We start from the raw sequence: 26,214 nt of genomic DNA, 5'->3' as shown, positions 1-26,214 counted from the left end.
AAATCTCCCATAATTGTGTGTATCGATTGTATACTACTGGAGAGACAGGAAGTGAATGAAGTAGTCAATAAGAGTATGAAAATTAATTAGATAGTATGAATCAGAGCTGTATTACTCAATATGTTCTACGTTGGTAATAATATTAGTAAATTGATAAGAGGAGTTTACCTCAATATAGTACGTGGAACACATCCGTATGATACCCTCCAGAAATTAAAACGGAAAAAACGAAAAAATCGACAACTTACCGGTACATTAAAGTAAAATATAAATAATTAAAGTGAAATATAAGTAATTAAATAATCAATTTAACACAATTCAAAATCAATTCAAAACAATTAAAATTCAAATTAACGCAATTAAAAAAATCTAACGAAAATATTCAAAACGATTTTCCTTCCTGAAGCTGACAATGCTTTTCGACCGACTGTCGTGATCACAGGAATGAAAATTATCGAATCAGGCTAAACCTGCAACTTAAATAGTGATTATGTGTCTTCGCGCATGCGCGTAAAGGTCCACGCATCGGAGATCAGATATGGCCGCCGAACATTAACAGAATTCTCGTGTAATTTAATTTCAACGGTTTCAGCAATTAATAGTCGCGTATAATTACGTTGAACGTTAAGTATTTTGGCCTCGTTAAATAAAAAAGTATGTTTTTCGTTAATGGCATGAAAGGCTAATTCTGACGCTGCTGAACGAGAAGCACGAACAGAGGCTTCGTGTTGATTTACACGGATATTAAGAGAAAACCGCGTGGAACCCTGATAAGACGAGTCGCAATCACCGCAAGAAATGTTGTATACTAGATCATTAATTTGTGTTGCGAACGCCGAAAGAACCGAGCGATTGTTCAGTATAGTGTGTAACTTCCGTATAGGCCTAGCTATAATTTTAAATTCGGTATCTTTAATTTTTACAATCATTTACTAATATTTACTAATCAATTTACTAATATTATTACCAACGTAGAACATATTGAGTAATACAGCTCTGATTCATACTATCTAATTAATTTTCATACTCTTATTGACTACTTCATTCACTTCCTGTCTCTCCAGTAGTATACAATCGATACACACAATTATGGGAGATTTTTTGAATGGCTTGGTACAAAATTACATTAAATCTACACTAAGGTACTCGGCCCAAAGTTACCATATTTCTTTCCTAAAATATTGCCTTCAAAACAACATCGTTCCGAAGTTTGCCAGGGTGAATTTAAATCAAAAAATTTCAGGCATAAAACAACTATCACTGGCGACATCACGTAATATTGTTAAGCTTGCCTTAAAATCTCGATATTCGGATAAACAAAAATACCTTTCCCAGGTTAGGAAGCTTCGCGATAAATTAAAAAATTATCTACATCCGAACGATTGGTCTGTATTGAAGACCTCCATAGATTTGCGACGGGAAGCACAAGCCTCAGAAATAAAAAACAGACACGTTAATAAGTTGCAAACATTATCGAATAGTTCAAGACACGTTCATACGAATTCTAACACATTGTCGCGAGCTTGCGACCAAGTTCACACGAGTTGGGTGACATCCCCCCCACAGACACATAACGCACTACCACAGAATATGTCGGCTAGTTCACGAACACCCCCTCACCCAGTATCCAACGAACCGACATATCAACAGGTTACAAATCTTTCCTCGTGTACACTATCGCAGGACCAGATTTCACTTTTATCCAAAGGATTAAATTATAATTTACCACCTCGAAAGCTGCCAAAAAAACAATGCGTAATTGATTTTGAATTTGGACTTCGTAGTGTTCCACAAAAAGATGTATTTATTCAACAAGTTAACCAAGTAGTGAATAACATAAAAGAAACACGACTTCCTAAATTGAATACACATGACAGTTCAGCTTTACGAGAACTTCGAGAAAATAAGGACATTATTATACAGAGGGCAGATAAAGGAGATACAGTGGTAATACTAGATAAACATGATTATATTAATAAGTTAGATTCAGTTGTATCTGATAGCTCCATTTATTGTGAAGTGGACCCGACACTGTTTACCAATTTGGTAAATCAATACAATAAAACGTTAACCACATATCGTAAAAACGACTACATTACTATGGTTCAGTTGAAGGAATTGAAGTCCAGAACATACAATATTCCTGCACTTTTTGGTCAGGTAAAATTACACAAGTCTGGATTTCCGATTCGACCTATTGTTTCCTACAGGAACTCGGCATTTTCAGCCTTAGCCACACATGTATATAACATTATAAAACCTTTTAGACAGGTTATACAATTTGGGATTAAGAATTACGATACATTATTTAATAATCTTAAGGACTGTAAACTCGGCGACAATTGACAATTTATTCTCATTAGATGTTACATCATTATATACGAATGTAAACGTTGAATACACATTAGATATTATTTGGGATATATTAAATAAAAACTCGACACCGATTAATTATACGAAGCTGTCTATAAAGGAGATTTTTCACTTAATTAAACTATTAGTTGAGGCTAACTACATCACCTTTCGAGACAAGGTGTACAAACAAATTTTTGGATTACCAATGGGTTTGAGCCTGAGTGGCTTAATGTCAGAGATCTATCTCTCAACGATTGAGCAGATACATTTGACACCTTTTCGTCCCCGTATCACATACTATGGGAGGTATTTAGACGATGTTCTAGTTATTACCGATAGTAGTACTATCCAAGATATTTTACATTCGTTTAACAATATTCATTCTAGACTCAAATTTACATTGGAAAGGGAAGATACGGATACTAAGTCATTAAACTTTCTAAATTTCACGCTTACCCGGGACTCGAACAAAATACAATTTAGCATCTATCGAAAACCCACAAACACCGGTATGCTTCTACATTATAATAGCTACCACCCGTTCACCTACAAAAGATCGATTATCTTTAATCAATTTCTAAATGCCTATAAATATTCAACGACGGATTCTGCTTTAGACTCAGAAATACAAATATTAACTAGCAGATTCTTGAACAGGGGTTATCCCATTAACACAATAAATCGAATTAGGGTACAAGCTAAGGATAGGATACAAAATACTGCACCAATCAACAATAGTAATATCAAAAAATACTTTATTTCTGTCCCATATGTTGAACAGTGGCACAAACAGCTTAACAGATTCTTTAAAGATACCGAATTTAAAATTATAGCTAGGCCTATACGGAAGTTACACACTATACTGAACAATCGCTCGGTTCTTTCGGCGTTCGCAACACAAATTAATGATCTAGTATACAACATTTCTTGCGGTGATTGCGACTCGTCTTATCAGGGTTCCACGCGGTTTTCTCTTAATATCCGTGTAAATCAACACGAAGCCTCTGTTCGTGCTTCTCGTTCAGCAGCGTCAGAATTAGCCTTTCATGCCATTAACGAAAAACATACTTTTTTATTTAACGAGGCCAAAATACTTAACGTTCAACGTAATTATACGCGACTATTAATTGCTGAAACCGTTGAAATTAAATTACACGAGAATTCTGTTAATGTTCGGAGGCCATATTTGATCTCCGATGCGTGGACCTTTACGCGCATGCGCGAAGACACATAATCACTATTTAAGTTGCAGGTTTAGCCTGATTCGATAATTTTCATTCCTGTGACCACGACAGTCGGTCGAAAAGCATTGTCAGCTTCAGGAAGGAAAATCGTTTTGAATATTTTCGTTAGATTTTTTTAATTGCGTTAATTTGAATTTTAATTGTTTTGAATTGATTTTGAATTGTGTTAAATTGATTATTTAATTATTTATATTTCACTTTAATTATTTATATTTTACTTTAATGTACCGGTAAGTTGTCGATTTTTTCGTTTTTTCCGTTTTAATTTCTGGAGGGTATCATACGGAAGTGTTCCACGTACTATATTGAGGTAAACTCCTCTTATCAATTTACTAATATTAAAATCTTTATGGACCAGAAACCCAACTCCACCTTCACTCCTTTCACTGTTTCCATTGGTGTACAGCAGATTTCCACTTGATAAACTTATAAGTGATTCACTTCTTCTTCTTGTTTCAGCCAAACCGATAATATTCCAATTCACATTTTCTAATTCCTTTTCGAGCTGTAATATCCTGTCTTCACCGATGAGTGATCATACGTTATAACAGGCCAAGTTCAATTTTCGTGCATGGCAGCCTGGTCGTACCCAGAGATTCTTAGCACCCTCTGCTTCCACTCTGATCCTCTCGCTGCCGTAAGAGGGAGAGTGAAAGCTGCTGGGGACTGAGGGCCATTTGTATTGTTGTGCTCTCATTGCTGGAGGGTTTGGTCTTTTCCTCTTCACGCTGACCAGGCATCTTGAAGAGAACCACTCTACACATTCGTTGCCACCTAAGTGACGTAACAGGGCTTACCATCGAGAAGGTGTGCAAGAGTGGATTTTAGGGAGGCAGGCCAACCGGACTTCTCCTAAATCTTCTGTAATAGAGAGATACTGGATCCATCAGTGTTTTAGGCTGAGTGTCTGATAACACACAGGATACCTGTTCCCCTCTAAGCCCCTTATTTTTTATTTATTTATCATTAATATGTCATTAATGATAAATAAATAAAAAATATAGATATCATTTATAATGGCAGCCTACGAACATTTTTTTCCCCCCTTCTGAATTGGCCCTCTTGCTTGCTTACCACTGTCCCAAGTGATGCTTTTGGTGTAAGGGCAAACACTCATCAATACAATACAGAAGACGAAAAACAATTCAGGATTTAACTCATATTTATGATAGATATCCAAATACAGAGATGAACCTTCATTTTAATTTTTATTGACTAACTGCCAAAAGACACTGTTTTCTTAACAAGTAACAGCAACATGAACTGCAAAACAACATTTGTATCACAGTCGGTTGTCCACAAAAATAAATTTTTTTTTTAACCTTATGACATTTAACATGTTGAGTCCATTTATAACCCTTAGAAAAACAAATGATGCATAAGAAACCATTTCTATTTCTTATTAAATCTACTTCACTAAACATAAATAAGAATAAAGCCTAAGAAAGCCTATAGTTCAACAACAGTGAAAGTGAGTCTTCTCACCTTCTCCTTGGTTCCCTAGGATGGGCAGGAAAAAAAAACACAAGAATGTATATCAGTAAAATAAAATAATATGCCATTTCATTATTATTTATATGATACCTTAATTTAATTCTAACCAAAACTAACTAACCATGTATCACACCATGGATGAGAAATATATTAAAATTTATGAAATGTGCAAATGCAATTTTTTAAAAAATTCTTTTTAATCATTTTTATTTTTCTTTCTTTATTTTTTAAAATTTTGGGTTTCCATTTAGAATTCAGACACACATGTTAATTATCTGAGTTTTCCTGTTGCAGAAACAGTACGAACTTAATTTTTCATGTGGAAAATTGCATTAAAAGTGACTATTCTTTTATCCAGAAATCCATAAACCCAAAAAAAACACCCACAAATCTTATTCCTTAGTTAGATCTGTTGAAATTTTGTTTTGTTACCACAATTTGCTTTGGTATCTTTCTAATGCACTGTTCTCACTGCTATATCCTTCCCTTCCCCCCTTAACTGGATATTTTTGTGCATGCCCATGTGTGTGTGTGAATTCAGTTTATGGTCAAGGAATTAAAAAATATAAATAAGGCATACCGGGACATTGTCAGAGGAGTTTAAATCAACGGAACAAAAATTAAACATGTAAAATAATTTTTTTTATAACTGACTGGGAAACCATATTGTGAATCACAAAATTTTACTTCAGATTTGTTGCAACCTTTGCCACTGATTAAATAAACAATGCATTTTAGTAAATAAACAGAATACTATTTCACTGCAAGAATTGAAATAATTCAAAAAATTTTTGAACACTGTACTGTTTTTCTGTCTTTACCGTCTGGGGACACTATTATCTCTCCTATTACAATGACAGAACTTGGAGTTTAGAAATAATTACATTTATCCATGATTCAACATAAAGTACCTAATATTTTTTTTAATGAACAGAGAAGACATATTACTAAGAAGCAAATTCATTATTCATTAAAACCTCTAAAGTCTAATTTCTAAGTACTATTGTGAAACTGGTCTGGCCTTAGAATTTTTAATAAATAATGCATTCATCTCCTTGGTGATGATATTTGATTGAAAAACAAATATTAGTTACTTTAGGTTGACTCATGGATAAACATAGTAATTTCTAAAGATGATATGCATAAGCTCTGTCACAGCAATAGAGTTCCCAGGTAGTAAAGACAGAAAAACATAATGCAGCGTAGTATTATTTTCAAATGAAAACAATGCATTAGTGTATTACCCTGTTATAAGGAAACTTCTCTACATTAAAGAGGTTGGTTAATTTTTTTTGGAGAGGGGGATGGAAAAACTTTCACAAGAATTAATTTTACCAAACAATTTAAATTAAATGAAAAGGTACAGATTGAGGAAATAATATTACTTTCTGTTGTGTTAAGTTTTTCTGTTCTGACTGAAGATACTTGTCTCACCCGAAACATTTAAAGAGTTTGGGCTTATGCACTTTAGAAATGCATAAGCCCAAACATTACATTTACATAAACTTGTGGATAAAATTTACATTTATCCACAAGTAAACAAACACATAAAGTAACTAATATAATTCTTAGGTGAATAACATTACCAAATAGGTGAATCAGTTATTCCTTAAAATTTCAAAGCCAGTGAATTGAATGAATAACAGATTCACCTATTGGTGAAGTTATTTGATTAAAAATGATATTTTTTACTTTAGGTTTTTAATAATAACATCAAGTAAGAGGATAAATGGGCCTGTTGTACTGGGATCCATGGTGAAAGAAGATTAAGTGTTAACCAGTAAAACAATTTAATTACAAATAGATACAAAATATCTTTGATTACAAATAGACACAGTATCTATTTGTAATCAAAGATATTTTGTATCTATTTGTAATTAAACTGTTTTACTGGTTAACACTTAATCTTCTTTCAACATCAAGTAAGTAAATCCATTACTCATTAAAACCTTGAAGGCAACAAATAAAGAATAACAAATAAGAGATTTACCTACTGGTGATGTTATTTATTAAAAATGATATTAGTTAATTTAGGTTGACTCATGGATAAATATAGTTGTTTCTAATTAACATAAGCCCAATTTCTGCCACTACTTTTTCACTATAGTTACAATTATATCTTACATTTTGGTGTACTGAGATGTGTTAAATCATAAGATTTAGTACATCTCTGTATGCCAATTCTTTATTTTATTCCGTACAAAGTTTATTCCAAAATTAAACAGGCTCTTAATACAGAGACATGTACTTATTATGATAACTTCTGGCAGAGAATGTAAAAATAAATGGCACAGATTTTTTACTAGTGTAAATCAATGTTTTGTCAATCAATTTGGCCATGGAGACATTAACATTAGCAGAGGCATACGATGCAAGAAAGCAAGCAAGATGCAGCATCAGCCAAAAAAAAAAAACAAAAAACTAACCACCTCCCATTTCACTGATCTATTCGCTCCAGTTATCCAGCTCAGCCTTAAATTTATTTAAGCGATCAACTTCCACAACAACAGATGGAAGTCTGTTCCGTCAATCAACTACCCACTGGCTAAAGGAAAATTTCCGCACATCTATTCTACAACTGTATTCCCTCAGTTTGAATCTATGACCAATCAGGTTCTTAATCTGAGCAAACAAAGTATCCCGTCAGCTCAAGCCATTCAAGGCCTTACACATCTCAATAAGATCACCTCGCAGGTGCCTAGTCTCCAGATGCTGCAACTTGAAGAACAAGGACCTATTTTGACAAGAGTACCCCTTTGTTCCTCTTCTTTGTACTCGTTGTAGCAACTCTACATCCTTCCTAAATGAGGCCTCCAGACCTGTACACAGTATTCAAGATGTGGCCTGACCACTGCCTTGTACAACAGGATAATCACTTAATTGTCCCTGCTAGCAAAATTCCTAAATATCATTGATAAGACTCAATGACTTGCTCTGGCAGCCCAGCGAACTTCATATCTGACTGCACAATTAACCCCAGGTCTTTTTAACTCTCCACTTCCCCAAACTTAATACCGTACAGTTGGTACATTTCTCTTGGGTTACTGCTACCCATATACAGTACAGTCACTCCCCGATTTACGTAACGGTTGTGTTCCGTGGAACTCTACGAAAGTTGGAATTTTCCTAAATGCTTATGCAGCACTTGCAAATTTGATTGAAGCAAAAAAGAAATGTTCGACGAACATGTAAATAGAATTATTTATTCAATTTTTGTATCTCATGTGCAGGAAAAATTACAAATATTTCAAAATTATAAATATACAAAAAAGCGAGAGGACACAGGCACGACATGATGTCAGCAAGTTTTACCTTTCGAGCATCATTGCCAGAATTAACTCTCCAGCTGATAAGCACGCCACTGTGGAAATTGAGGGCTATAGACATTTAGAAAGAGTTTTTTCCAAAACATCACAAAATTTCACTGCACCTGCAGAATCGGCACTAGCAACTTTACTGCATACTTTAATGTTTTGGAAACCAGCGTGATGCTTGAACCTATTAAACCACCCATTGCTTGCCACAAACTTGGCTTGGGGTTCGTGTACTTATTCTTAATCTTCATAAATACTTCTTGCTTTTGCTTCAATGGTCATTGGAATTAGGGGCACCTGCTGCTGAATCTGATTTTCCATCCATATTATTAATAGCTTTTCCATTTTCGATATAGCACCTGAATGCTGTTTTGTTATCGCCGTTGATCTTAAATGCATTGATCTTTATACGAGCACTGTACCTTAAAATAGTATTCACTGTCGAAGCAGCCAGACCTAATTCTGTGCAACAGATGACAAACTTTGTCCTGCTTCGTACTTCTTAATTAATCATCTTCATTTTTAAATCAATTTTGTTTCGTTTCCTAGCACTGGCAGCACTAGCACTTTGCTTTGGTCCCTTTCCCTTCACCATTGTAATAAGTAAATAGGAATGAAGAGGGATTCTGAACATTTATTTATGTTTTTTATATGATTAAAGATTTCAGTGAATGGGAACTCATTTCACCATAATACCATAACGTAAAAACCTACAGAATTCCAGTTATTGGTATTATTACAAATGCAATAAGATCGAGTTTACTACTTGTTTATAATACACTGTGCTAAGAGAAAAGCCCAATAAACCAGAAAGTGCAAATTGTTTTTATTGTTTTATGGTAGTGACCTACAGAAATGTGTTTTAGAAAAATATCAAAAAGGCATTCAAAAATTGATTCTCATAAAGGTACATATGATAACAATGAAACTGTAGTACAATTTCCATTATAAAAATAACCTTTCAGAGAGATAAATAGCTAAGTTATACAGCAAAAATTTCAACTTCCAAGGCCTTGGAACAAATTATTAAAAAACAATGTATTATCAGGTTCACATTATGATATTTTCACGATACCTCCGTTTATTCCTACAGGATGCAAAATATGTTTCCATGATTTTTTTAAGTTTGCACCGGCCGGAAAAAACTTATGTACAGTTGAATTAACATAAGTCGAGTATTACGTAAGCTGGGGAGAGGCTGCACTTTGTATTTGTCAATGTTAATCTTAAGTTGCCACTTCACAGTCCAATTACACAACTTATCTAGATCCAGTTGCAGTAGCATACTGTCTTTCCTGTCATTAACAACCCTGCCAACCATTGTATCATCTGCAAACTTGGACATTAAGCCGTACCCCCATTAATACCATTGATGAATACACAAAACAACAATGGGCACAGCACCAAACCCTGGGGAACTCCATTAATAACATTAGTCCACAAAGATCAGTGCCCATTGATTACCACTCTCTGTCATCTCCCACTCAACCAACCCTTTATCCATTGCAGCAATTTGCCCTTAATGCCATGCTGCTCCAATTTGTATAGCAGTCTTCCATGTGCAACAGTATCAAAAGCTTTCCTGAAATCCATGCATATGATATCAAAATTATTTTTTTGCATCCAGTTCCTTTGTGACCACATCGTAGTATCTAATCAAATTGGTCAGAGAAGATTTCCCCCTAACAAATCCATGCTGTGTCTGAACTATTACTGTAGTCTTGTATAGATGATCCTGCACCACTTCTTTAACCTGCAACTCCATTATTGGGTAGAATTTAAGGGGTAGAATTTTTTTCAGCCTGGTCTGTACTTGTTAACAGGAGAGACTGCTTCTACAGGGATGGGATACACTTAAAAAGAAAGGGTGCAAGAATGTTTGCTGATGCTTTCGAGGCAATGTTAGGTGGGTTGGAAAACTGCTAGATTGAAGGGATACAAGGATTAATAGATTAACAGCAGCCACTGGCAGAGGTGAAAGTGATTCCTGCACTGCTTCTACTGGAATGAGCAGCAGGTTGGAAAATAAGATGCAGGATACTTCAGAGTCAGCCAGGAGTCATTGGGGTACAAGTAAACACATTGGTTGTGTTTGCTTAGCTAAGAAAAAGAACAGGTGCATGTATACTTGCGTGTACACCAATGCTAGGAGTTTGGTAAATAAATTTGATGAATTTGAGGTATTGCTCAAAGTATCAAAGGCGGATATTGTTGGGATATCAGAGTCTTGGTGTCACACAGATATAACTAATGCAGAACTGGAATTTGGGGAGTACAACGTCTACAGAAAGGATAGACAGGATAGGAAGGGAGGAGGGGTTATGCTATTAGTTAAGAAACACATAAAATCCAAGGAAGTGAAGCCAGTCGACATCGCTGGACAGTGCAGTGTTGAGTCAGTTTGGAGTGACATAAGCATTGGGAGATCAAAATTGAGAGTAGAAGTGTGCTATAGGCCTAATGACTCTGATGAGCATAATAAAAAACTGTACAGGGAAATAGAGTGGGCCAATAAATCAGAGAGTCTTATAATGGGGGATTTTAATTTCCCAGATATTGACTGGAATTTGTGGGTTGGTCACTAACACACTAGTAAGGTTTGTGGATTTATTGGATGATTGCTTTCTAAATCAGCATGTTCGGGAGGCAACTAGAGGGAGCAATACTCTTGATTTGATTATCAGTAGTGATTCTTCATGCATTAAGAATCTGCAGATACAGGAACCACTAGGTGGCAGTGATCACAGTGTGCTGAAGTGGGATTTACTCAAGGAGGTAACTACCATCAAGGGTAAAGGGAAGGGTTATTGCTTTCGTAAAGAAGACTATGATGGTCTGAGACAGTATTTGAATTCTATACAGTGGGACCAACTGATGATGTTCCCAACAGCAAATTCAAAATGGGAAGCATTCAAAGAACTTATCTTGGAAGCCACTAGGCTTTACATACCAACTAAGAAATATTTTTCAAAGCTCAGGCGTAAATGGATGTCAGATGAACTAATGAGACATATGGCAGAGAAGAAAAATGCATGGGATACATATAAATTAACATGCGACACAGAAGCCTATGATAGATATAAGTTGATCTGTAACCAATTTACAAAGGAGGTTAGGCAGGCGAAGGCAGATTACGAGAAATCTTTGGCAAGGGATGCAAAGAAAAACAGCAAGGGGTTCTTTACTTATGTAAACTCTAAAAGGAAGGGGATGAATCAGATTGGTCCACTTGATATCGATGGTTAAACTGTTCATGATCCTGCTCAGATAGCTAACAAACTAAATCAATATTTTGCATCTACATTCACACATGAGAAGTTATTCAGGAAGGGGAATGCCATAGATGAAGTAAACATGGCAGTGAGCTAGATGATCTTGTAATAATTAAGAGTAAAGTGGAGGAGAAATTGTTGAAGATAAAGACAACAAAGGCACCTGGGGTGGATGGGATCTATCCAGTTATATTAAAGGAGGCAGCAAAGGAAGTAAGAAAACCCTTAGCCATAATTATGAGAGCTTCCTTGGACTCAGGGGAGGTACCCACAGACTGGAGATGTGCAAATGTAACCCCAATTCACAAAGGAGGATCAAAGGCTGACACAAGTAATTATAGACCTGTGAGTTTAACTTCTGTTCCAGGAATATTAATGGAAGCACTGGTTAAAGAAGCACTGCGGGATCATCTTGACAAGAATTCAGTGATAGCGCAGACACAGCATGGTTTTGTTAACGGAAGGTCTTGCCTGACCAATTTGATTGGATACTATTATGTAGTTACAAAAGAATTGGATGCAGGGAATAACTTTGATATTATATATTTGATCTTAGAAAGGCTTTTGATACTGTTGCCCACGGAAGACTGCTGCACAAATTGGAGCAGTGTGGCACTGGTGGCAAATTGTTGCTATGGATAAAGGGATGGTTGAGTGGCAGAAGACAGAGAGTGGTAATTAATGGACACTGCTCATCGTGGACTAATGTTATTAGTGGAGTCCCTCAGGGTTCAGTGTTGGGTCCATTGTTGTTTTCTGTATTTATAAATAATATTGATGATGGTATATCAAGCTTAATGTCCAAGTTTGCAGATGATACAAAGGTTGGCATGGTTGTTAAGGATGCTACTGTCACAATGCTGCTGTAACAGGATCTGGAAAGGTTGAGCAGATGGGCTGAGAGGTGGCAAATGAAGTTTAACATTCAAAAATGTAAAGTACTACATGTGGGAAACAGCCACCCCACTTGATCAACTCTGTGGTACTACTCTGACAGTGGTAGAGAATGAAAAGGACCTGGGGGTAATTGTGCAGGCAGATATGAAGTTTTCTGAGCAGTGCAGACGGGCTGCAAGAGTAGCTCATGGTGTATTATCAATGATATACAGGAATTTTTTTAGCAGGGATAGGGAGGTGATTATTCCCTTGTATAAGGCAATGGTCAGGCCGCACCTTGAGTACTGTACAGGTCTGGAGGCCTCATTTCAAGAAGGATGTAGAGCTGCTGGAACGAGTACAGAGAAGGGCAACAAGGTTAGTGAATGGAACGAAGGGTTGCTCTTACAAAGAAAGGCTAAGTTTTGCAAATTACAGTGTCTGGAGATTAGGCACCGGCGAGGTGATCTGATAGAGGTGTACAAAGCCTTGAATGGGTTGACCATGCTCAATGCTGATGGGATACTGCCTCTTGCTCAGAATAATCACCTGAGAGGGCATAAATTCAAATTGAGGAAAGACAGATGTAGGATAGATGTGCGAAAATTTGCCTTTAGCCAGCGGGTAGTTAGATGGTGGAACAGACTTCCATCCCTTGTTGTGGAAGTTGATAGCCTAAATAAATTTAAGGCTCAGCTGGACAGGTATTTTGAACGAAAGAGGGGTGAAGTGTAAGGGTTTTTTTTTTTTTTGGCTGTTGCTGCATAAGCTTGCTTTCTTGCATCATATGTCTCTACTAATAGTAATGCTAATGCTAATTATTTTCCCTGGAACACTAACAGGTCTATAATTATTACCATCACCCTTTGAAACCCCCTTTGTGAATTGGGGATACAATTGTGCAAGGCTCATGGGATAGAATTTTTCTTAGCACGGTCTGTGCTTGTTAACAGAAGAGACTACTTCTACAGGGATGGGATACACTTAAAGAGAAAGGGTGTAAGAATATTTGCTGATGCTATCGAAGCAGCGTTAGGTAGGTCAAAAAACTGCTAGATTGGGGGGGGGGGATTCACAGACTGATAGATTAACAGTAGCCACAGGTAGAGATGAATGTGATTCTTGCACTGCAGTGGAAGTCGACAGTTTAAATAAATTCAAGGCTGAACTATACAAATTTTTGGAGTGAATGGATGGGTGAAACAGGAAAGTTCTTTTTTTGGCTGATGCTATAAGCTTGTTTTTTCATCATATGCCACTACTAATGCTAATGCTTCTATTGGAATGAGCAGCAGCCTGGAAGAGAAGTCCATGAGCTGGGGAGCTCATGGACTTCTGGGGGTCATCATGGAAAAAATAAATACATAGTGTGTTAGAGTAACTAAGAATAAGAATAGGTGCATGCATACACTTGCATGTACACTAATTCCAGGAGTACAGTAAATGAATTTGAAGTACAGGTCAAGACATTGAAGGATATCAGACAAGTGGTGTCACACAGATATAAGTTCACATTGGACAGACAACTTGTGTAATCAAGACCTGCTAATATTCGTAAAATCGAACAAATGCTAACTTACTGTGATCTTCTCTTGTAGAGGATCTGTGTCCTCCTTTTCAATTTGAATCAATGGTTTTAATTTAAACCAAATAAAAATAGAATATATAGGATATTAAAAAATATTATATTTTAAGTCAGGAATTCTCTTACGTGAGATTTTTCAGGAATAACTGCATCCAAGTAAGATATAATTAGAATAGATGGAAATAGTAAATAGTATTGAAAGACCTGCCTAAAGACAGATGAACCTTGTAACAGAATGAAAGCAAGCTTTGACTCTAAATCCATACACAGCGAATAATTGGAAGTATAAATACCCAAAGCTTGATGGGGCTTTTCGCTTATACCATCTTCAAAGGGGAAGCGAACACACGTTGAAAGCTGTATTTATAGCCCGGGCACATTCCATTGTAGTATTTCCAGCCCCTCGGATTTCACTAATAGTTTGGGAATTTGAAGAATTTGATTAAGAACAGCTTTAAGGTTTTTTTGGAGGAAAGGATATGAAAGTTATCACTTGGAAATTTGGTGCGTGACTACCCGTCTCCATTAGTAGAGGTCCTGGATAGGGTGGAAGTGTTATGTTTTGTTATTAAATTTTAATTTGTAGGATATTCATTTTAGATCCCAGAAATTATTATTGGTCTATGTATGTTTATTGATCTTATTGCTAGAGTTTCACTGGTTTTTAACTTAACTTTTGTGCCTTGTTTGTCTAATATCATATTATTAGACAAACAAGGCACATAATATTATGGTGGTTAGATCCCAGATCTGAGTAATATTTTATTGGGGTGTTAAGTGTGGCAGTGATTTTTTTGCCTCTTCAGCTTTCACTGGAGCTTTCACTTTTAGTGGTTTTCATAGTGCAGGACCATAGCCTTTCAAACTTAGGCAGGTTAGAGGTAATCAAAATATTTAGGTCTTTTGGTTGTTTCAGACATAACACTTGTGGTCCTTGATAACATTCTGCCCTCTGCAGATGAAATCCTTCTTTATTCTATTATGTATTAAAAGATTAATGATCAAATACTATTTTATCTGTGTGACACTACTTGTCTCAATCATTTATCTTTTGGCTTTTTATTTCATAAATCCAGCAACTCTTAAGAACATGTTGTTCTAAGCAAGCAATGTGTACTACTTTCCTAAGTGATCCAAAAATTATTTCATCCTATTCATATTAGTAGCAGCAAAGCAGCATCAGCCATATAAAAAAAAAAAATCCACATCTCCATCCCAACCCATCTAAATAATTTGCATAATTCTTCCTCGAATTTATTCAAACTACACATTCCACAACACTGGATGTCTGTTGAAAAATCAACTACCAGATTGACAAAGGCAAATTTCTGAAAGTCTATCCTTCAACCATCTTTCCTCAGTTTAAATATATGCCTACTCATGTGTTCTTTGAGCAAGAAGGATGACATCGGCACCATTTAGTCAACTCAATCCATTAAAAATCTTAAACACTCAATCAGGTCTCCTTGTGGGCCTGGTTTAGAAACGATGCAATTTGCAGAACTGAGGTCTTTGAGGGGGATAAATGAGTAAGAACACTCATTTATCCCCCCCCCCTCACTAATCTTGTTACCCTTCTCTGCACTCATTCCAACAGATCCACATTCTTCCTAAATTGAGGCTCCAGACATCTGTATGCAGTACCGAAGATGTGTCCTAGCAACAGCCTTATGTAACCCCATGGGCTGTCCTAGCAACAGCCTTATGTAACCCCATGGGCTGTCCTAGCAGCTCGGGAAAAAAGCCTGATTTCACAATTACCCCCCCCCCCAGGGTCTATTTGATTTTCCACTACTCTGAATGTGGTATCACCTAGTTGGTATCACACTCAGTTGTTGGTATACTATTCTGGGATTACTGGTACCCATATGCAGTATCTTACATTTGCCAAACTTCTCTTGATATTTCTCACATTTCTGCCAATTTTTTCTAAACCTTGTTGCAGTGGCATATCCTGATTACTGTCATTAACCACTCTGCCAACCTAGATATTAAGTCTGACATGCCTTCATCAATATCATTATAAATATTGAAAACAATGCGCTTAGTGCTGAACACTGAGAAATCCATTAATAACAATAGTCGAAGAAGAGCATTTCAATGTAGTACAGTCTTATGCAAGTAAATTAATCCTTGAGAATCCTTGAAATTAATCTGTCCAGTTTGTAAAATGCACTTTCATGCAGTGTAACCAACAGGCGAAAGAAGCATACTGCATTCAGGGGAGACAAAGACCAATAGATTGACAGTAGCCACGGGCAGAGGTGAAAGAGATTCTTGCACTGCTTCTATTAGAATGAGCAGAAGCCTGAAAAACAAGATGCATGGTATTTCGGAGACTGCTGGGAGCCATTGCGGTACAAGTAAACACATGGGTTGTGTTAGGGTAGCTAAGAATAGAAATAGGTGCAGGTATACTTGCATGTACACCAATGCTAGGAGTTTAGTAAATAAATTTGATGAATTTGAGGTATTGCTCAAAACATCGAAGGCAGATATTGTTGGGATATCAGAGACGTGGTGTCACACAGATATAAGGGATGCAGAACTGCAATTTGGGGAGTACAACATCTACAGAAAGGATAGACAGGATAGGAAGGGGGGGAGGGGTTATGCTATTAGTTAAGAAACACATAAAAACCAAGGAAGTGAAGCCAGTCGACATCGCTGGACAGTGCAGTGTGGAGTCAGTTTGGTGTGACATAAACATTGGGAGATCAAAATTGAGAGTAGGAGTGTGCTATAGGCCTAATGACTCTGATGAGTATAATAAGGAACTGTACAGGGAAATAGAGTGGGCCAGTAAATCAGAGTGTCTTATAATGGGAGATTTTAATTTCCCAGATATTGACTGGAATTTGGGGGCTGGTTACTCACACACTAGCAGGGCTTTTGTGGATTTATTGGATGATTGTTTTCTACATCAGCATGTTCGGGAGGCAACTAGAGGGAGTAATACTCTTGATTTGATTATCAGCAGTGATTCTTCATGCATTAAGAATCTGCAGATAAATGAACCACTAGGTGGCAGTGATCACAGTGTGCTGAAGTGGGATTTACTCAAAGAGGTAACTACCATTAGGGGTAAAGGGAAGGGTTATTGCTTCCGTAAAGTCGACTACGATGGACTGAGACAGTATTTAAATTCTATACAGTGGGACCGACTGATGATGTTACCAACAGCAAATTCAAAATGGGAAGCATTCAAAGAACTTATCTTGGAAGCTACTAGGCTTTACATACCAACTAAGAAATATTGTTCAAGGTTTAGGCCAAATGGATGTCAGATGAACTAATGAGGCATATGGCAGAGAAGAAAAATGCATGGGATACATACAAATTAACACATGACACAGAAGCCTATGATAGATACAAGTTGATACGCAACCAAGTTACAAAGGAGGTTAGGCAGGCGAAGGCAGATTACGAGAAATCCTTGGCAAGGGATGCAAAGGAAAACAGCAAAGAGTTCTTTACTTATGTAAACTCTAGAAGGAAGGGGATGAATCAGATTGGTCCACTTGATATTGATGGGTCAAGTGTTGATGATCCTGCTCAGGTAGCTAACAAACTAAATGAATATTTTGCATCGACATTCACACATGAGGAGTTATTCAGCGAGGGGAATGCCAGAGGTGTATTCAACTGTAGCAGTAAGCTACAGAATCTTGAAATAACTGGGAGTAAAGTGGAGGAGAAACTGTTGTAGATAAACACAAGAAATGCACCTGGGGCGGATGGAATCTATCCAGTTATATTAAAGGAGGCAGCAAAGGAAGTAAGCAAACCCTTAGCCATAATTATGAGAGCTTCCTTGGACTCAGGGGAGGTACCCATAGACTGGAAATGTGCAAATGTGACCCCAATTCACAAAGGAGGATCAAAGGCTGACACAAGTAATTATAGACCTGTGAGCTTAACTTCTGTTCCAGGAAAATTAATGGAGGCACTGGTTAAAGAAGCACTGCAGGATCATTTAGACAAGACTTCAGTTATAGCTCAGACACAGCATAGTTTTGTTAAGGGGAAGTCTTGCCTGACCAACTTGATTGGATACTATGATGCAGTCACAAAGGAACTGGATGCAGGGAATAACTTTGATATTATATACTTGGATCTTAGAAAGGCTTTTGATACTGTTGCACATGGAAGACTGCTACACAAATTGGAGCAGTGTGACATTGGAGGCAAATTGCTGCTATGGATAAAGGGGTGGTTGAGGGGGAGAAGACAGAGAGTGGTAATCAATGGACACTGCTCATCGTGGACTGATGTTATTAGTGGAGTCCCTCAGGGCTCAATGTTGGGTCCATTATTGTTTTCTGTATTTATAAATGATATTGATGATGGTATATCGGGCTTAATGTCCAAGTTTGCAGACGATACAAAGGTTGGCAGGGTTGTCAAGGACACTACTGACACTATGCTGCTGCAACAGGATCTGGAAAGGTTGAGCAGATGGGCTGAGAGGTGGCAAATGAAGTTTAACATTGGCAAATGTAAAGTACTACATATGGGAAACAGCAACCCCAGAGCAACGTATCAACTTTGTGGTACTACACTGATAGTGGTAGAGAATGAAAAGGACCTGGGGATAATTGTGCAGGCAGATATGAAGTTCTCTGAGCAGTGCAGCAGACAGGCTGCAAGAGTAGCTCATGGAGCATTGTCAATGATATATAGGAATTTTTCCAGCAGGGATAAGGAGGTGATTATTCCATTGTATAAGGCGATGGTCAGGCCACACCTAGAGTACTGTATACAGGTCTGGAGGCCTCATTTCAAGAAGGATGTAGAGCAGCTGGAACGAGTACAGAGAAGGGCAACAAGATTAGTGAATGGAACAAAGGGGTGCTCTTACGAAGAAAGGCTTAAGTTTTGCAAATTACAGTGTCTGCAGACTAGGCACCAGCGAGGTGATCTGATAGAGGTGTATAAAGCCTTGAATGGTTTAAGCATGCTCAATGCTGATGGGATTCTTTCTCTAGCTCAGAAAAATCACCTGAGAGGGCATAAATTCAAATTGAGGAAAGACAGATGTAGGATAGACATGCGGAAATTTGCCTTAGCCAGCGGGTGGTTGGTTGGTGGAACAGACTTCCATCCCTTGTGGTTGATTTAGGTTGATAGCCTAAATAAGTTTAAGGCTCAGCTGGACAGGTATTTTGAACGAACAGAGGGGTGAAGTGGAAGTGGGTTTTTTTTTTTTTTTTTTGGCTGATGCTGCATAAGCTTGCTTTCTTGCATCAAATGCCTCTACTAATGTTAATGCTAATGCTAATTCTGTTTATGACATGTTGGTCCTTCACAAATAGGGTCATTGTATCTTCATATAAGATGATGATGAGATCACATTTATAATATTGCATTCAGATTTACAGGTAATACTTGAAGAAAGACAGAGATTCTGCAAAAGATTTCAACCAGGTTGGTGATGGGTTCCAATTGATGTACATAAGAAGAATGGCTCAAAAAGGCAAAGACTGCAAATTGGCAAATAGACATCTTGGGGGGGGGGGGGATGATTGAGGAATATAATAAGGCACTGAGGAGAATCAATAAAATGATAAGCAGATACATTTTCACTGGAATCAGAGAAATTGAGAGAACCAGGCAAAGCATATAAACATTTTGGGAAGTAACAGATTAATGGATCTTGTGAAGTTTACTTTCAAGCAGTGTATCAGCACATAAACTGACAGTGACTGTGATCAAGGTGGAGTGTTTGGTAAAATTCACTTTTTGATGACAGGGATGGTATGAACATACCTGCCAACTTTTGACTGTCAAAAATTTAGAGTTCAGGTATTTGTAAACAAGGAGGAAAACAGGAGGTTTTGGGGCCAAAACAGGCAAAAAAAAAAAAAAAAGGGGGAAAGTTTAAGGGCCAAAAGAGGGGAAAAAACAGGTTTTCTGAAAATGCAGGGTTTTTTTTTTTTTTGCACTCCACATGCATTAAAAATTAAATTTCACAGGCAAAATGCACATTTTATATTAACCCAGAAGGGTCACATGGGGACCTCTTAGGCGACTTATGAGGGGAAAAAAAAAAACAAAAAAAAATGTATACTTTTTTTGGTTGAAAATTAATGACTGAAACTTTCTCATCCTCCCTAAATATAGAACTAGCTTTATTCATGTTGTTTTTGAAGTGATATTTGATGTTGTTCACAGAGTAATTGAGTGAAATAGACAGACACATAACACACAGCAAATTTTTTAACTCATGCACACAACCCAAGATAATCGGCATTCTAGTTTGTTCATTTCCTAGAAGTAAAGCAGCTTTACAGTGTGTTGGATTGAACAGCTGTTTAGATTTCAAATGTTGGCATAATATTTAAGAGAAATAAGCAAATTTCTTTATTCAGGGGGGGGGGGGAAAGAGAGAGAGAGTCATGAACAGGTTTTCTGCACGAGTGGGGATAACATGCCTAGAATTATCATCGTGTTTTCAATTGGAAAGTTCTTTTCTTTGGGAGTTCATAAACCTGTCTTCTCTCAAACCTTCTTTGTGGATCACAAATTGGATTCAGATACAAGTCGATGGTCACTCACTAGATATCACTTGTATTTTTCAATTTTGTAATGCTGAAAAGTGTTCATATGGCTTTTCTCATAACTTCTAACCTCTTCTTTAAACAGACTGCAACTGTTCTACCAGTCTATTTACACATTTAACCAAAGGCAGCAAAAGTGTATGCATATGCTTCAAAATCTTTTTTACTTCACTGGCATTCAACAGATGAAATTATTTAAATCTATCTTTCCTTTTAGCACTTCCATTTAGATAGCAATAAATGTCTATTAGGTATTCACCCACTGTCACAGGACGGTATGCAGCTCCCTTTTAAACACACAAATTAATAAGATAACAAGGGCAGCCTATTACCACTAATTGCTCAATTTCCTATTTTTAAAACTGTTACTTCAGTTTTAAGTCTACCACACAGGTGCATTATAAATACTAAGTGAAACAGAGTTTTTTGAAGGAATCTATCCCGAAAAAGTTGTTCAGTGTTTTATCCTGTAGATTCACCACCTTCCAATGATACTAGAAGTATGCTGCTTTTGATTTGAGCTTTTTTTTTTATTTACAAAAAATTATCACAGCACTATATAGCTTGGAATCACCTTGACTTGATTACTGTTATCAGTAGTTTTTACTATTATCAAAATCGACAAGTTTTCAGAAACCCCACCAACTCTTCTTTTCCTATCTGTGCAATTTCACAAAAAATGCCTGTAGTTCTTATTTTTTGATATTTCACTATTGGAAAACATATTTCGGAACAACAGTCCCAATGATCAGAATGATCGAGAGGAAGTTTGTGTCCTATGACAAAAGATTCAAATAAACACTCGGCACGTGATATGATATGCTGCAACTATTTTTGCACTTATTTTTATGCACTGCATGCTGCCATTAAGATTAGCATTAGCATTAGTAGAGGCATTTGATGCAAGAAAGCAAGCTTATGCAGCATCAGCCAAAAAAATTAAAGTAAAATAAATAAATAAAAAATAACCACTTCCACTTCACCCCTTTGTTCGTTCGAAATACCTGTCCAGCCGAGCCTTAAACTTACTTAGGCTATCAACTTCCATGACAAGGGATGGAAGTCTGTTCCACCTACCAACCACCCGCAGGGTAAAGGCAAATTTCCGCACATCTATCCTACATCTGTCTTTCCTCAATTTGAATTTATGCCCTCTCAGGTGATTATTCTGAGCAAGAGGAAGAATCCCATCAGCATTGGGCATGCTCAAACCATTCAAGGCTTTGTATACCTTTATCAGATCACCTCGCTGGTGCCTAGTCTCCAGACACTGTAATTCGCAAAACTTAATCCTTTCTTCTTAAGAGCACCCTTTTGTTCCATTCACTAATCTTGTTGCCCTTCTCTGTACTCGTAGTAGTAGTAGTAGTAGTAGTGGCACTTGATGCAAGAAAGCAAGTGTAGGAGCTTATGCAGCATCAGCCAAAAAAAAAAAAAAAAAAAATCACACCATACCCTCCAATTGCCTGTCCAGTTCCTCCTTAAATTTATTTAACCTATCAACTTCCACAACGACAGATGGAAGTTTGTTCCAGCAATTAACCACCCGCTGGCTAAAGGCAAATTTCCGCACATCTATTCTACATCTATCCTTTCTTAATTTGAACTTATGTCCCCGTAGGTTCGTATTCTGAACAAGTGGGAGGATCCCATCAAAATTCAGCGTGCTCAACCCATTCAAGGCCTTATAGACCTCAATCAGATCACCGCGCAGGTGCCTAGTCTCCAGCCACTGCAATTTGCAGAACTTAAGCCTCTCTTGGTAAGAGGATCCCTTCATTCCCCTCACCAATCGTGTTGCTCTTCTCTGTACACGCTCAAGCAAATCTACATCCTTCCTAAAATGAGGCCTCCAGACCTGTACGCAGTACTCAAGGCGTGGCCTGACCATTGCCTTATACAGAGGGACAATCACCTCCTTTTCCCTGCTAGCAAAATTCCTATATATCATTGACAAAACCCCATGACCTGCCCTAGCAGCCTGTCTACATTGCTCAGAAAACTTCATATCTGACTGCACAATTACTCCCAGGTCTTTTTCATTTTCTACCACCTTAAGTGTAGTACCACACAGTTGGTACGTTTCTCTGCCATATGCAGTACTTTGCATTTGTCAAGGTTAAACTTCAGTTGCCACTTCTTAGCCCATCTACCCAAATTATCTAGATCCTGTTCCAGTAGCACACTGCCATTACTGTCATTAACAACCCTGTCAACCTTTGTGTCATCTGCAAACTTCGACATTAAGCCTGATATACCTTCATCAATATCATTGATAAATATACAAAACAACAGTGGACCCAACACCGAACCCTGTGGGACTCCACTAATAACATTAGTCCACGAAGAGCAGCACCCATTGATTACCACCCTCTGTCTTCTCCCACTTAACCATCCTTTTATCCATTGTAGCAACTTACCCTTAATACCATTCTGCTCCAATTTGTACAGTAGTCTTCCATGCGCAACAGTGTCAAAAGCTTTCCTGAAATCCAAGTATATGATATCAAAATTATTTTTTGCATCCAGTTCCTTTGTGACCACATCATAATAACAAATCAAATTTGTCAGACAAGACTTTCCCTTAACAAACCCATGCTGTGTCTGAATTATTGCTGCAGTCTTGTCTAGATGATCCTGCAATGCATCTTTAACCAGTGACTCCATTATTTTACCCGGAACAGAAGTTAAACTAACTGGTCTGTAATTATTCGTGTCACCCTTCGAACCTCCTTTGTGAATTGGGGATACATTTGCGCATCTCCAGTCCGTGGGAACCTCCCCTGAATCCAAGGATGCTCTCATAATTATGGCTAAGGGTTTGCTTAGTTGCTTTGCCGCCTCCTTTAATATAACTGGATAGATCCCATCCGCCCCAGGTGCCTTTCTTATGTTTAACTTCAACAATTTCTCCTCCACTTTGCTCTCAGTTATTACAAAATCATTAAGCACACTGCTACAATTTGATAACCTTCTTCCATTTTCAAACTGTAATGATTCCTCACGTGTGAATGTAGATGCAAAATACTCATTCAGTTTGTTTGCTATCTGAGCAGGATCATCAACAGTCGAACCATCGATGTTAAGTGGACCACTCATATTCAGCCCCTTCCTTTTAGAGTTTATATAAGTAAAGAAATCCTTGCTGTTTTTCTTAGCATCTTTTGCCAAAGATTTCTCGTAATCCGCCTTTGCCTGCCGAACCTCCTTTGTGACCTGATTACAGACTAGCTTATATCTGCTACAGGCTTCTGCGTCGCCTGATAATTTATATGCATCCCATGCATTTTTCTTCTCTGTCACGAGTCTCATCAGTTCATTTGATAACCATTTAGGCCTAAACCTTGAACAATATTTCTTCATCGGTATGAACCTTTTAGTAGCTTCCACGATTAATTCCTTGAATGCTTCCCACTTAGAATTTACTGTTTGTAACATCGTCAGTCGATCCCACTGTACAGAATTTAAAAACTGTCTGAGACCACTGTACTCCCCTTTACGGAAGCAAAAACCCTTTCCTTTACCCCTGACGGTAGTTACCTCTTTGAGTAAATCCCACTTCAGCACACTGTGATCACTGCCACCTAGTGGTTCCTTTATCTGCAAATTCTTAATACACGAATGATCACTGCTGATAACCAGATCAAGAGTATTACTTTCTCTGGTTGCCTCTCGAACATGCTGCTCTACATCCTTCTTGAAATGAGGCCTCCAGGCCTGTATACAGTACTCTAGGTGTGGCCTGACCATTGCCTTATACAAGGGAATAATCACCTTCTTATCCCTGCTAGAAAAATTCCTATATATCATTGACAATACACCATGAGCTACTCTTGCAGCCAGTCTGCACTGCTCAGAGAACTTCATATCTGCTTCCACAACCACCCCCAGGTCCCTTTCATTGTAGTACCACAGAGTTGATACTTTGCTCTGGGGTTGCTGTTTCCCATATATAGTACTTTACATTTGTCAATGTTAAACTTCATTTGCCACCTCTCAGCCCATCTGCTCAACCTTTCCAGATCCTGTTGCAGCAGCATAATGTCAGTAGTGTCCTTGACAACCCTGCCAACCTTCGTATCGTCTGCAAACTTGGACATTAAGCTTGATATACCATCATCAATATCATTCATAAATACAGAAAACAATAAAGGACCCAATACTGAACCCTGAGGGACTCCACTAATAATATTAGTCGTCCACGATGAGCAGTGTCCATTTATTACCACTCTCTGTCCTCTCTGTCTTCTCCCCCTCAACAACCCCTTTATCCATAGCAGCAATTTGCCTCCAATGCCACACTGCTCCCATTTGTGCAGCAGTGTTCCATGTGCAACAGTATCAAAAGCCTTTCTAAGATCCAAGTATATAATATCAAAGTTATTCCCTGCATCCAGTTCTTTTGTGACTGCATCATAGTATCCAATCAAATTGGTCAGGCAAGACTTCCCCTTAACAAAACCATGCTGTGTCTGAGCTATAACTGAAGTCTTGTCTAGATGATCCTGCAGGCTTCTTTAACCAGTGCCTCCATTAATTTTCCGGGAACAGAAGTTAAACTCACAGGTCTATAATTACTTGTGTCAGCCTTTGATCCTCCTTTGTGAATTGGGGTCACATTTGCACATCTCCAGTCTGTGGGTACCTCCCCTGAGTCCAAGGAAGCTCTCATAATTATGGCTAAGGGTTTGCTTACTTCCTTTGCTGCCTCCTTTAATATAACTGGATAGATTCCATCCGCCCCAGGTGCATTTCTTGTGTTTATCTTCAACAATTTCTCCTCCAATTTACTCTCAGTTATTACAAGATTCTCTAGCTTGCTGCCAGAGTTGAATACACCTCTGGCATTCCCCTTGCTGAATAACTCCTCATGTGTGAATGTCAATGCAAAATATTCATTTAGTTTGTTAGCTACCTGAGCAGGATCATCAACAGTTGACCCATCGATATCAAGTGGACCAATCTGATTCATCCCCTTCCTTCTAGAGTTTACATAAGTAAAGAACTCTTTGCTGTTTTTCTTCGCATCCCTTGCCAAGGATTTCTCGTAATCTGACTTCGCCTGCCTAACCTCCTTTGTAACTTGGTTACAGATCAACTTGTAACTATGATAGGCTTCTGTGTCACGTGTTAATTTGTATGTATCTCATGCATTTTTCTTGTCTGCCATATGTCTCATTAGTTCATGTGACATCCATTTAGGCCTAAACCTTGAACAATATTTCTTAGTTGGTATGTAAAGCCTAGTAGCTTCCAAGACAAGTTCTTTGAATGCTTCCCATTTTGAATTTGCTGTTGGTAACATCATTAGTTGATCCCACTGTATAGAATTTAAATACTATCTCAGTCCATCGTAGTCGTCTTTATGAAAGCAATACCCCTTCCCTTTACCTCTAATGGTAGTTACCTCTTTGAGTAAATTACACTTCAGAACACTGTGATCAGTGCCACCTAGTGGTTCATTTTTTCTGCAGATTCTTAATGCATGAAGAATCACTACTGATAATCAAATCA

At 37.7% G+C, this 26,214-nt stretch overlaps 1 protein-coding gene across 7 annotated transcripts in view; it reads right to left on the bottom strand.

The window, feature by feature from the left end:
* The window catches only part of LOC150088264 (ralBP1-associated Eps domain-containing protein 1-like), a 791,977-nt gene that overhangs the window by 252,893 nt on the left and 512,870 nt on the right, over positions 1-26,214 (bottom strand). For 5 of the 7 annotated variants that reach the window (XM_090369416.1, XM_090369413.1, XM_090369419.1 and 2 more), the window contains one exon: positions 5,085-5,099. The exons of the other annotated variants lie outside the window; for them this stretch is intronic. In XM_090369416.1, the coding sequence (XP_090225542.1) occupies positions 5,085-5,099 (15 nt within the window). The remainder of the gene's footprint in view (positions 1-5,084; positions 5,100-26,214) is intronic. 7 annotated transcript variants of the gene reach the window in all.

This window comes from Mastigoproctus giganteus, chromosome 3 (genome assembly GCF_048544385.1).
Source record: "Mastigoproctus giganteus isolate SK-2022 chromosome 3, ASM4854438v1, whole genome shotgun sequence".
NCBI lineage: Eukaryota > Metazoa > Arthropoda > Arachnida > Uropygi > Thelyphonidae > Mastigoproctus > Mastigoproctus giganteus.
The sequence above is the reverse complement of the archived record's forward strand: the minus strand, read 5'-3'. Positions and strand labels throughout refer to the sequence as shown.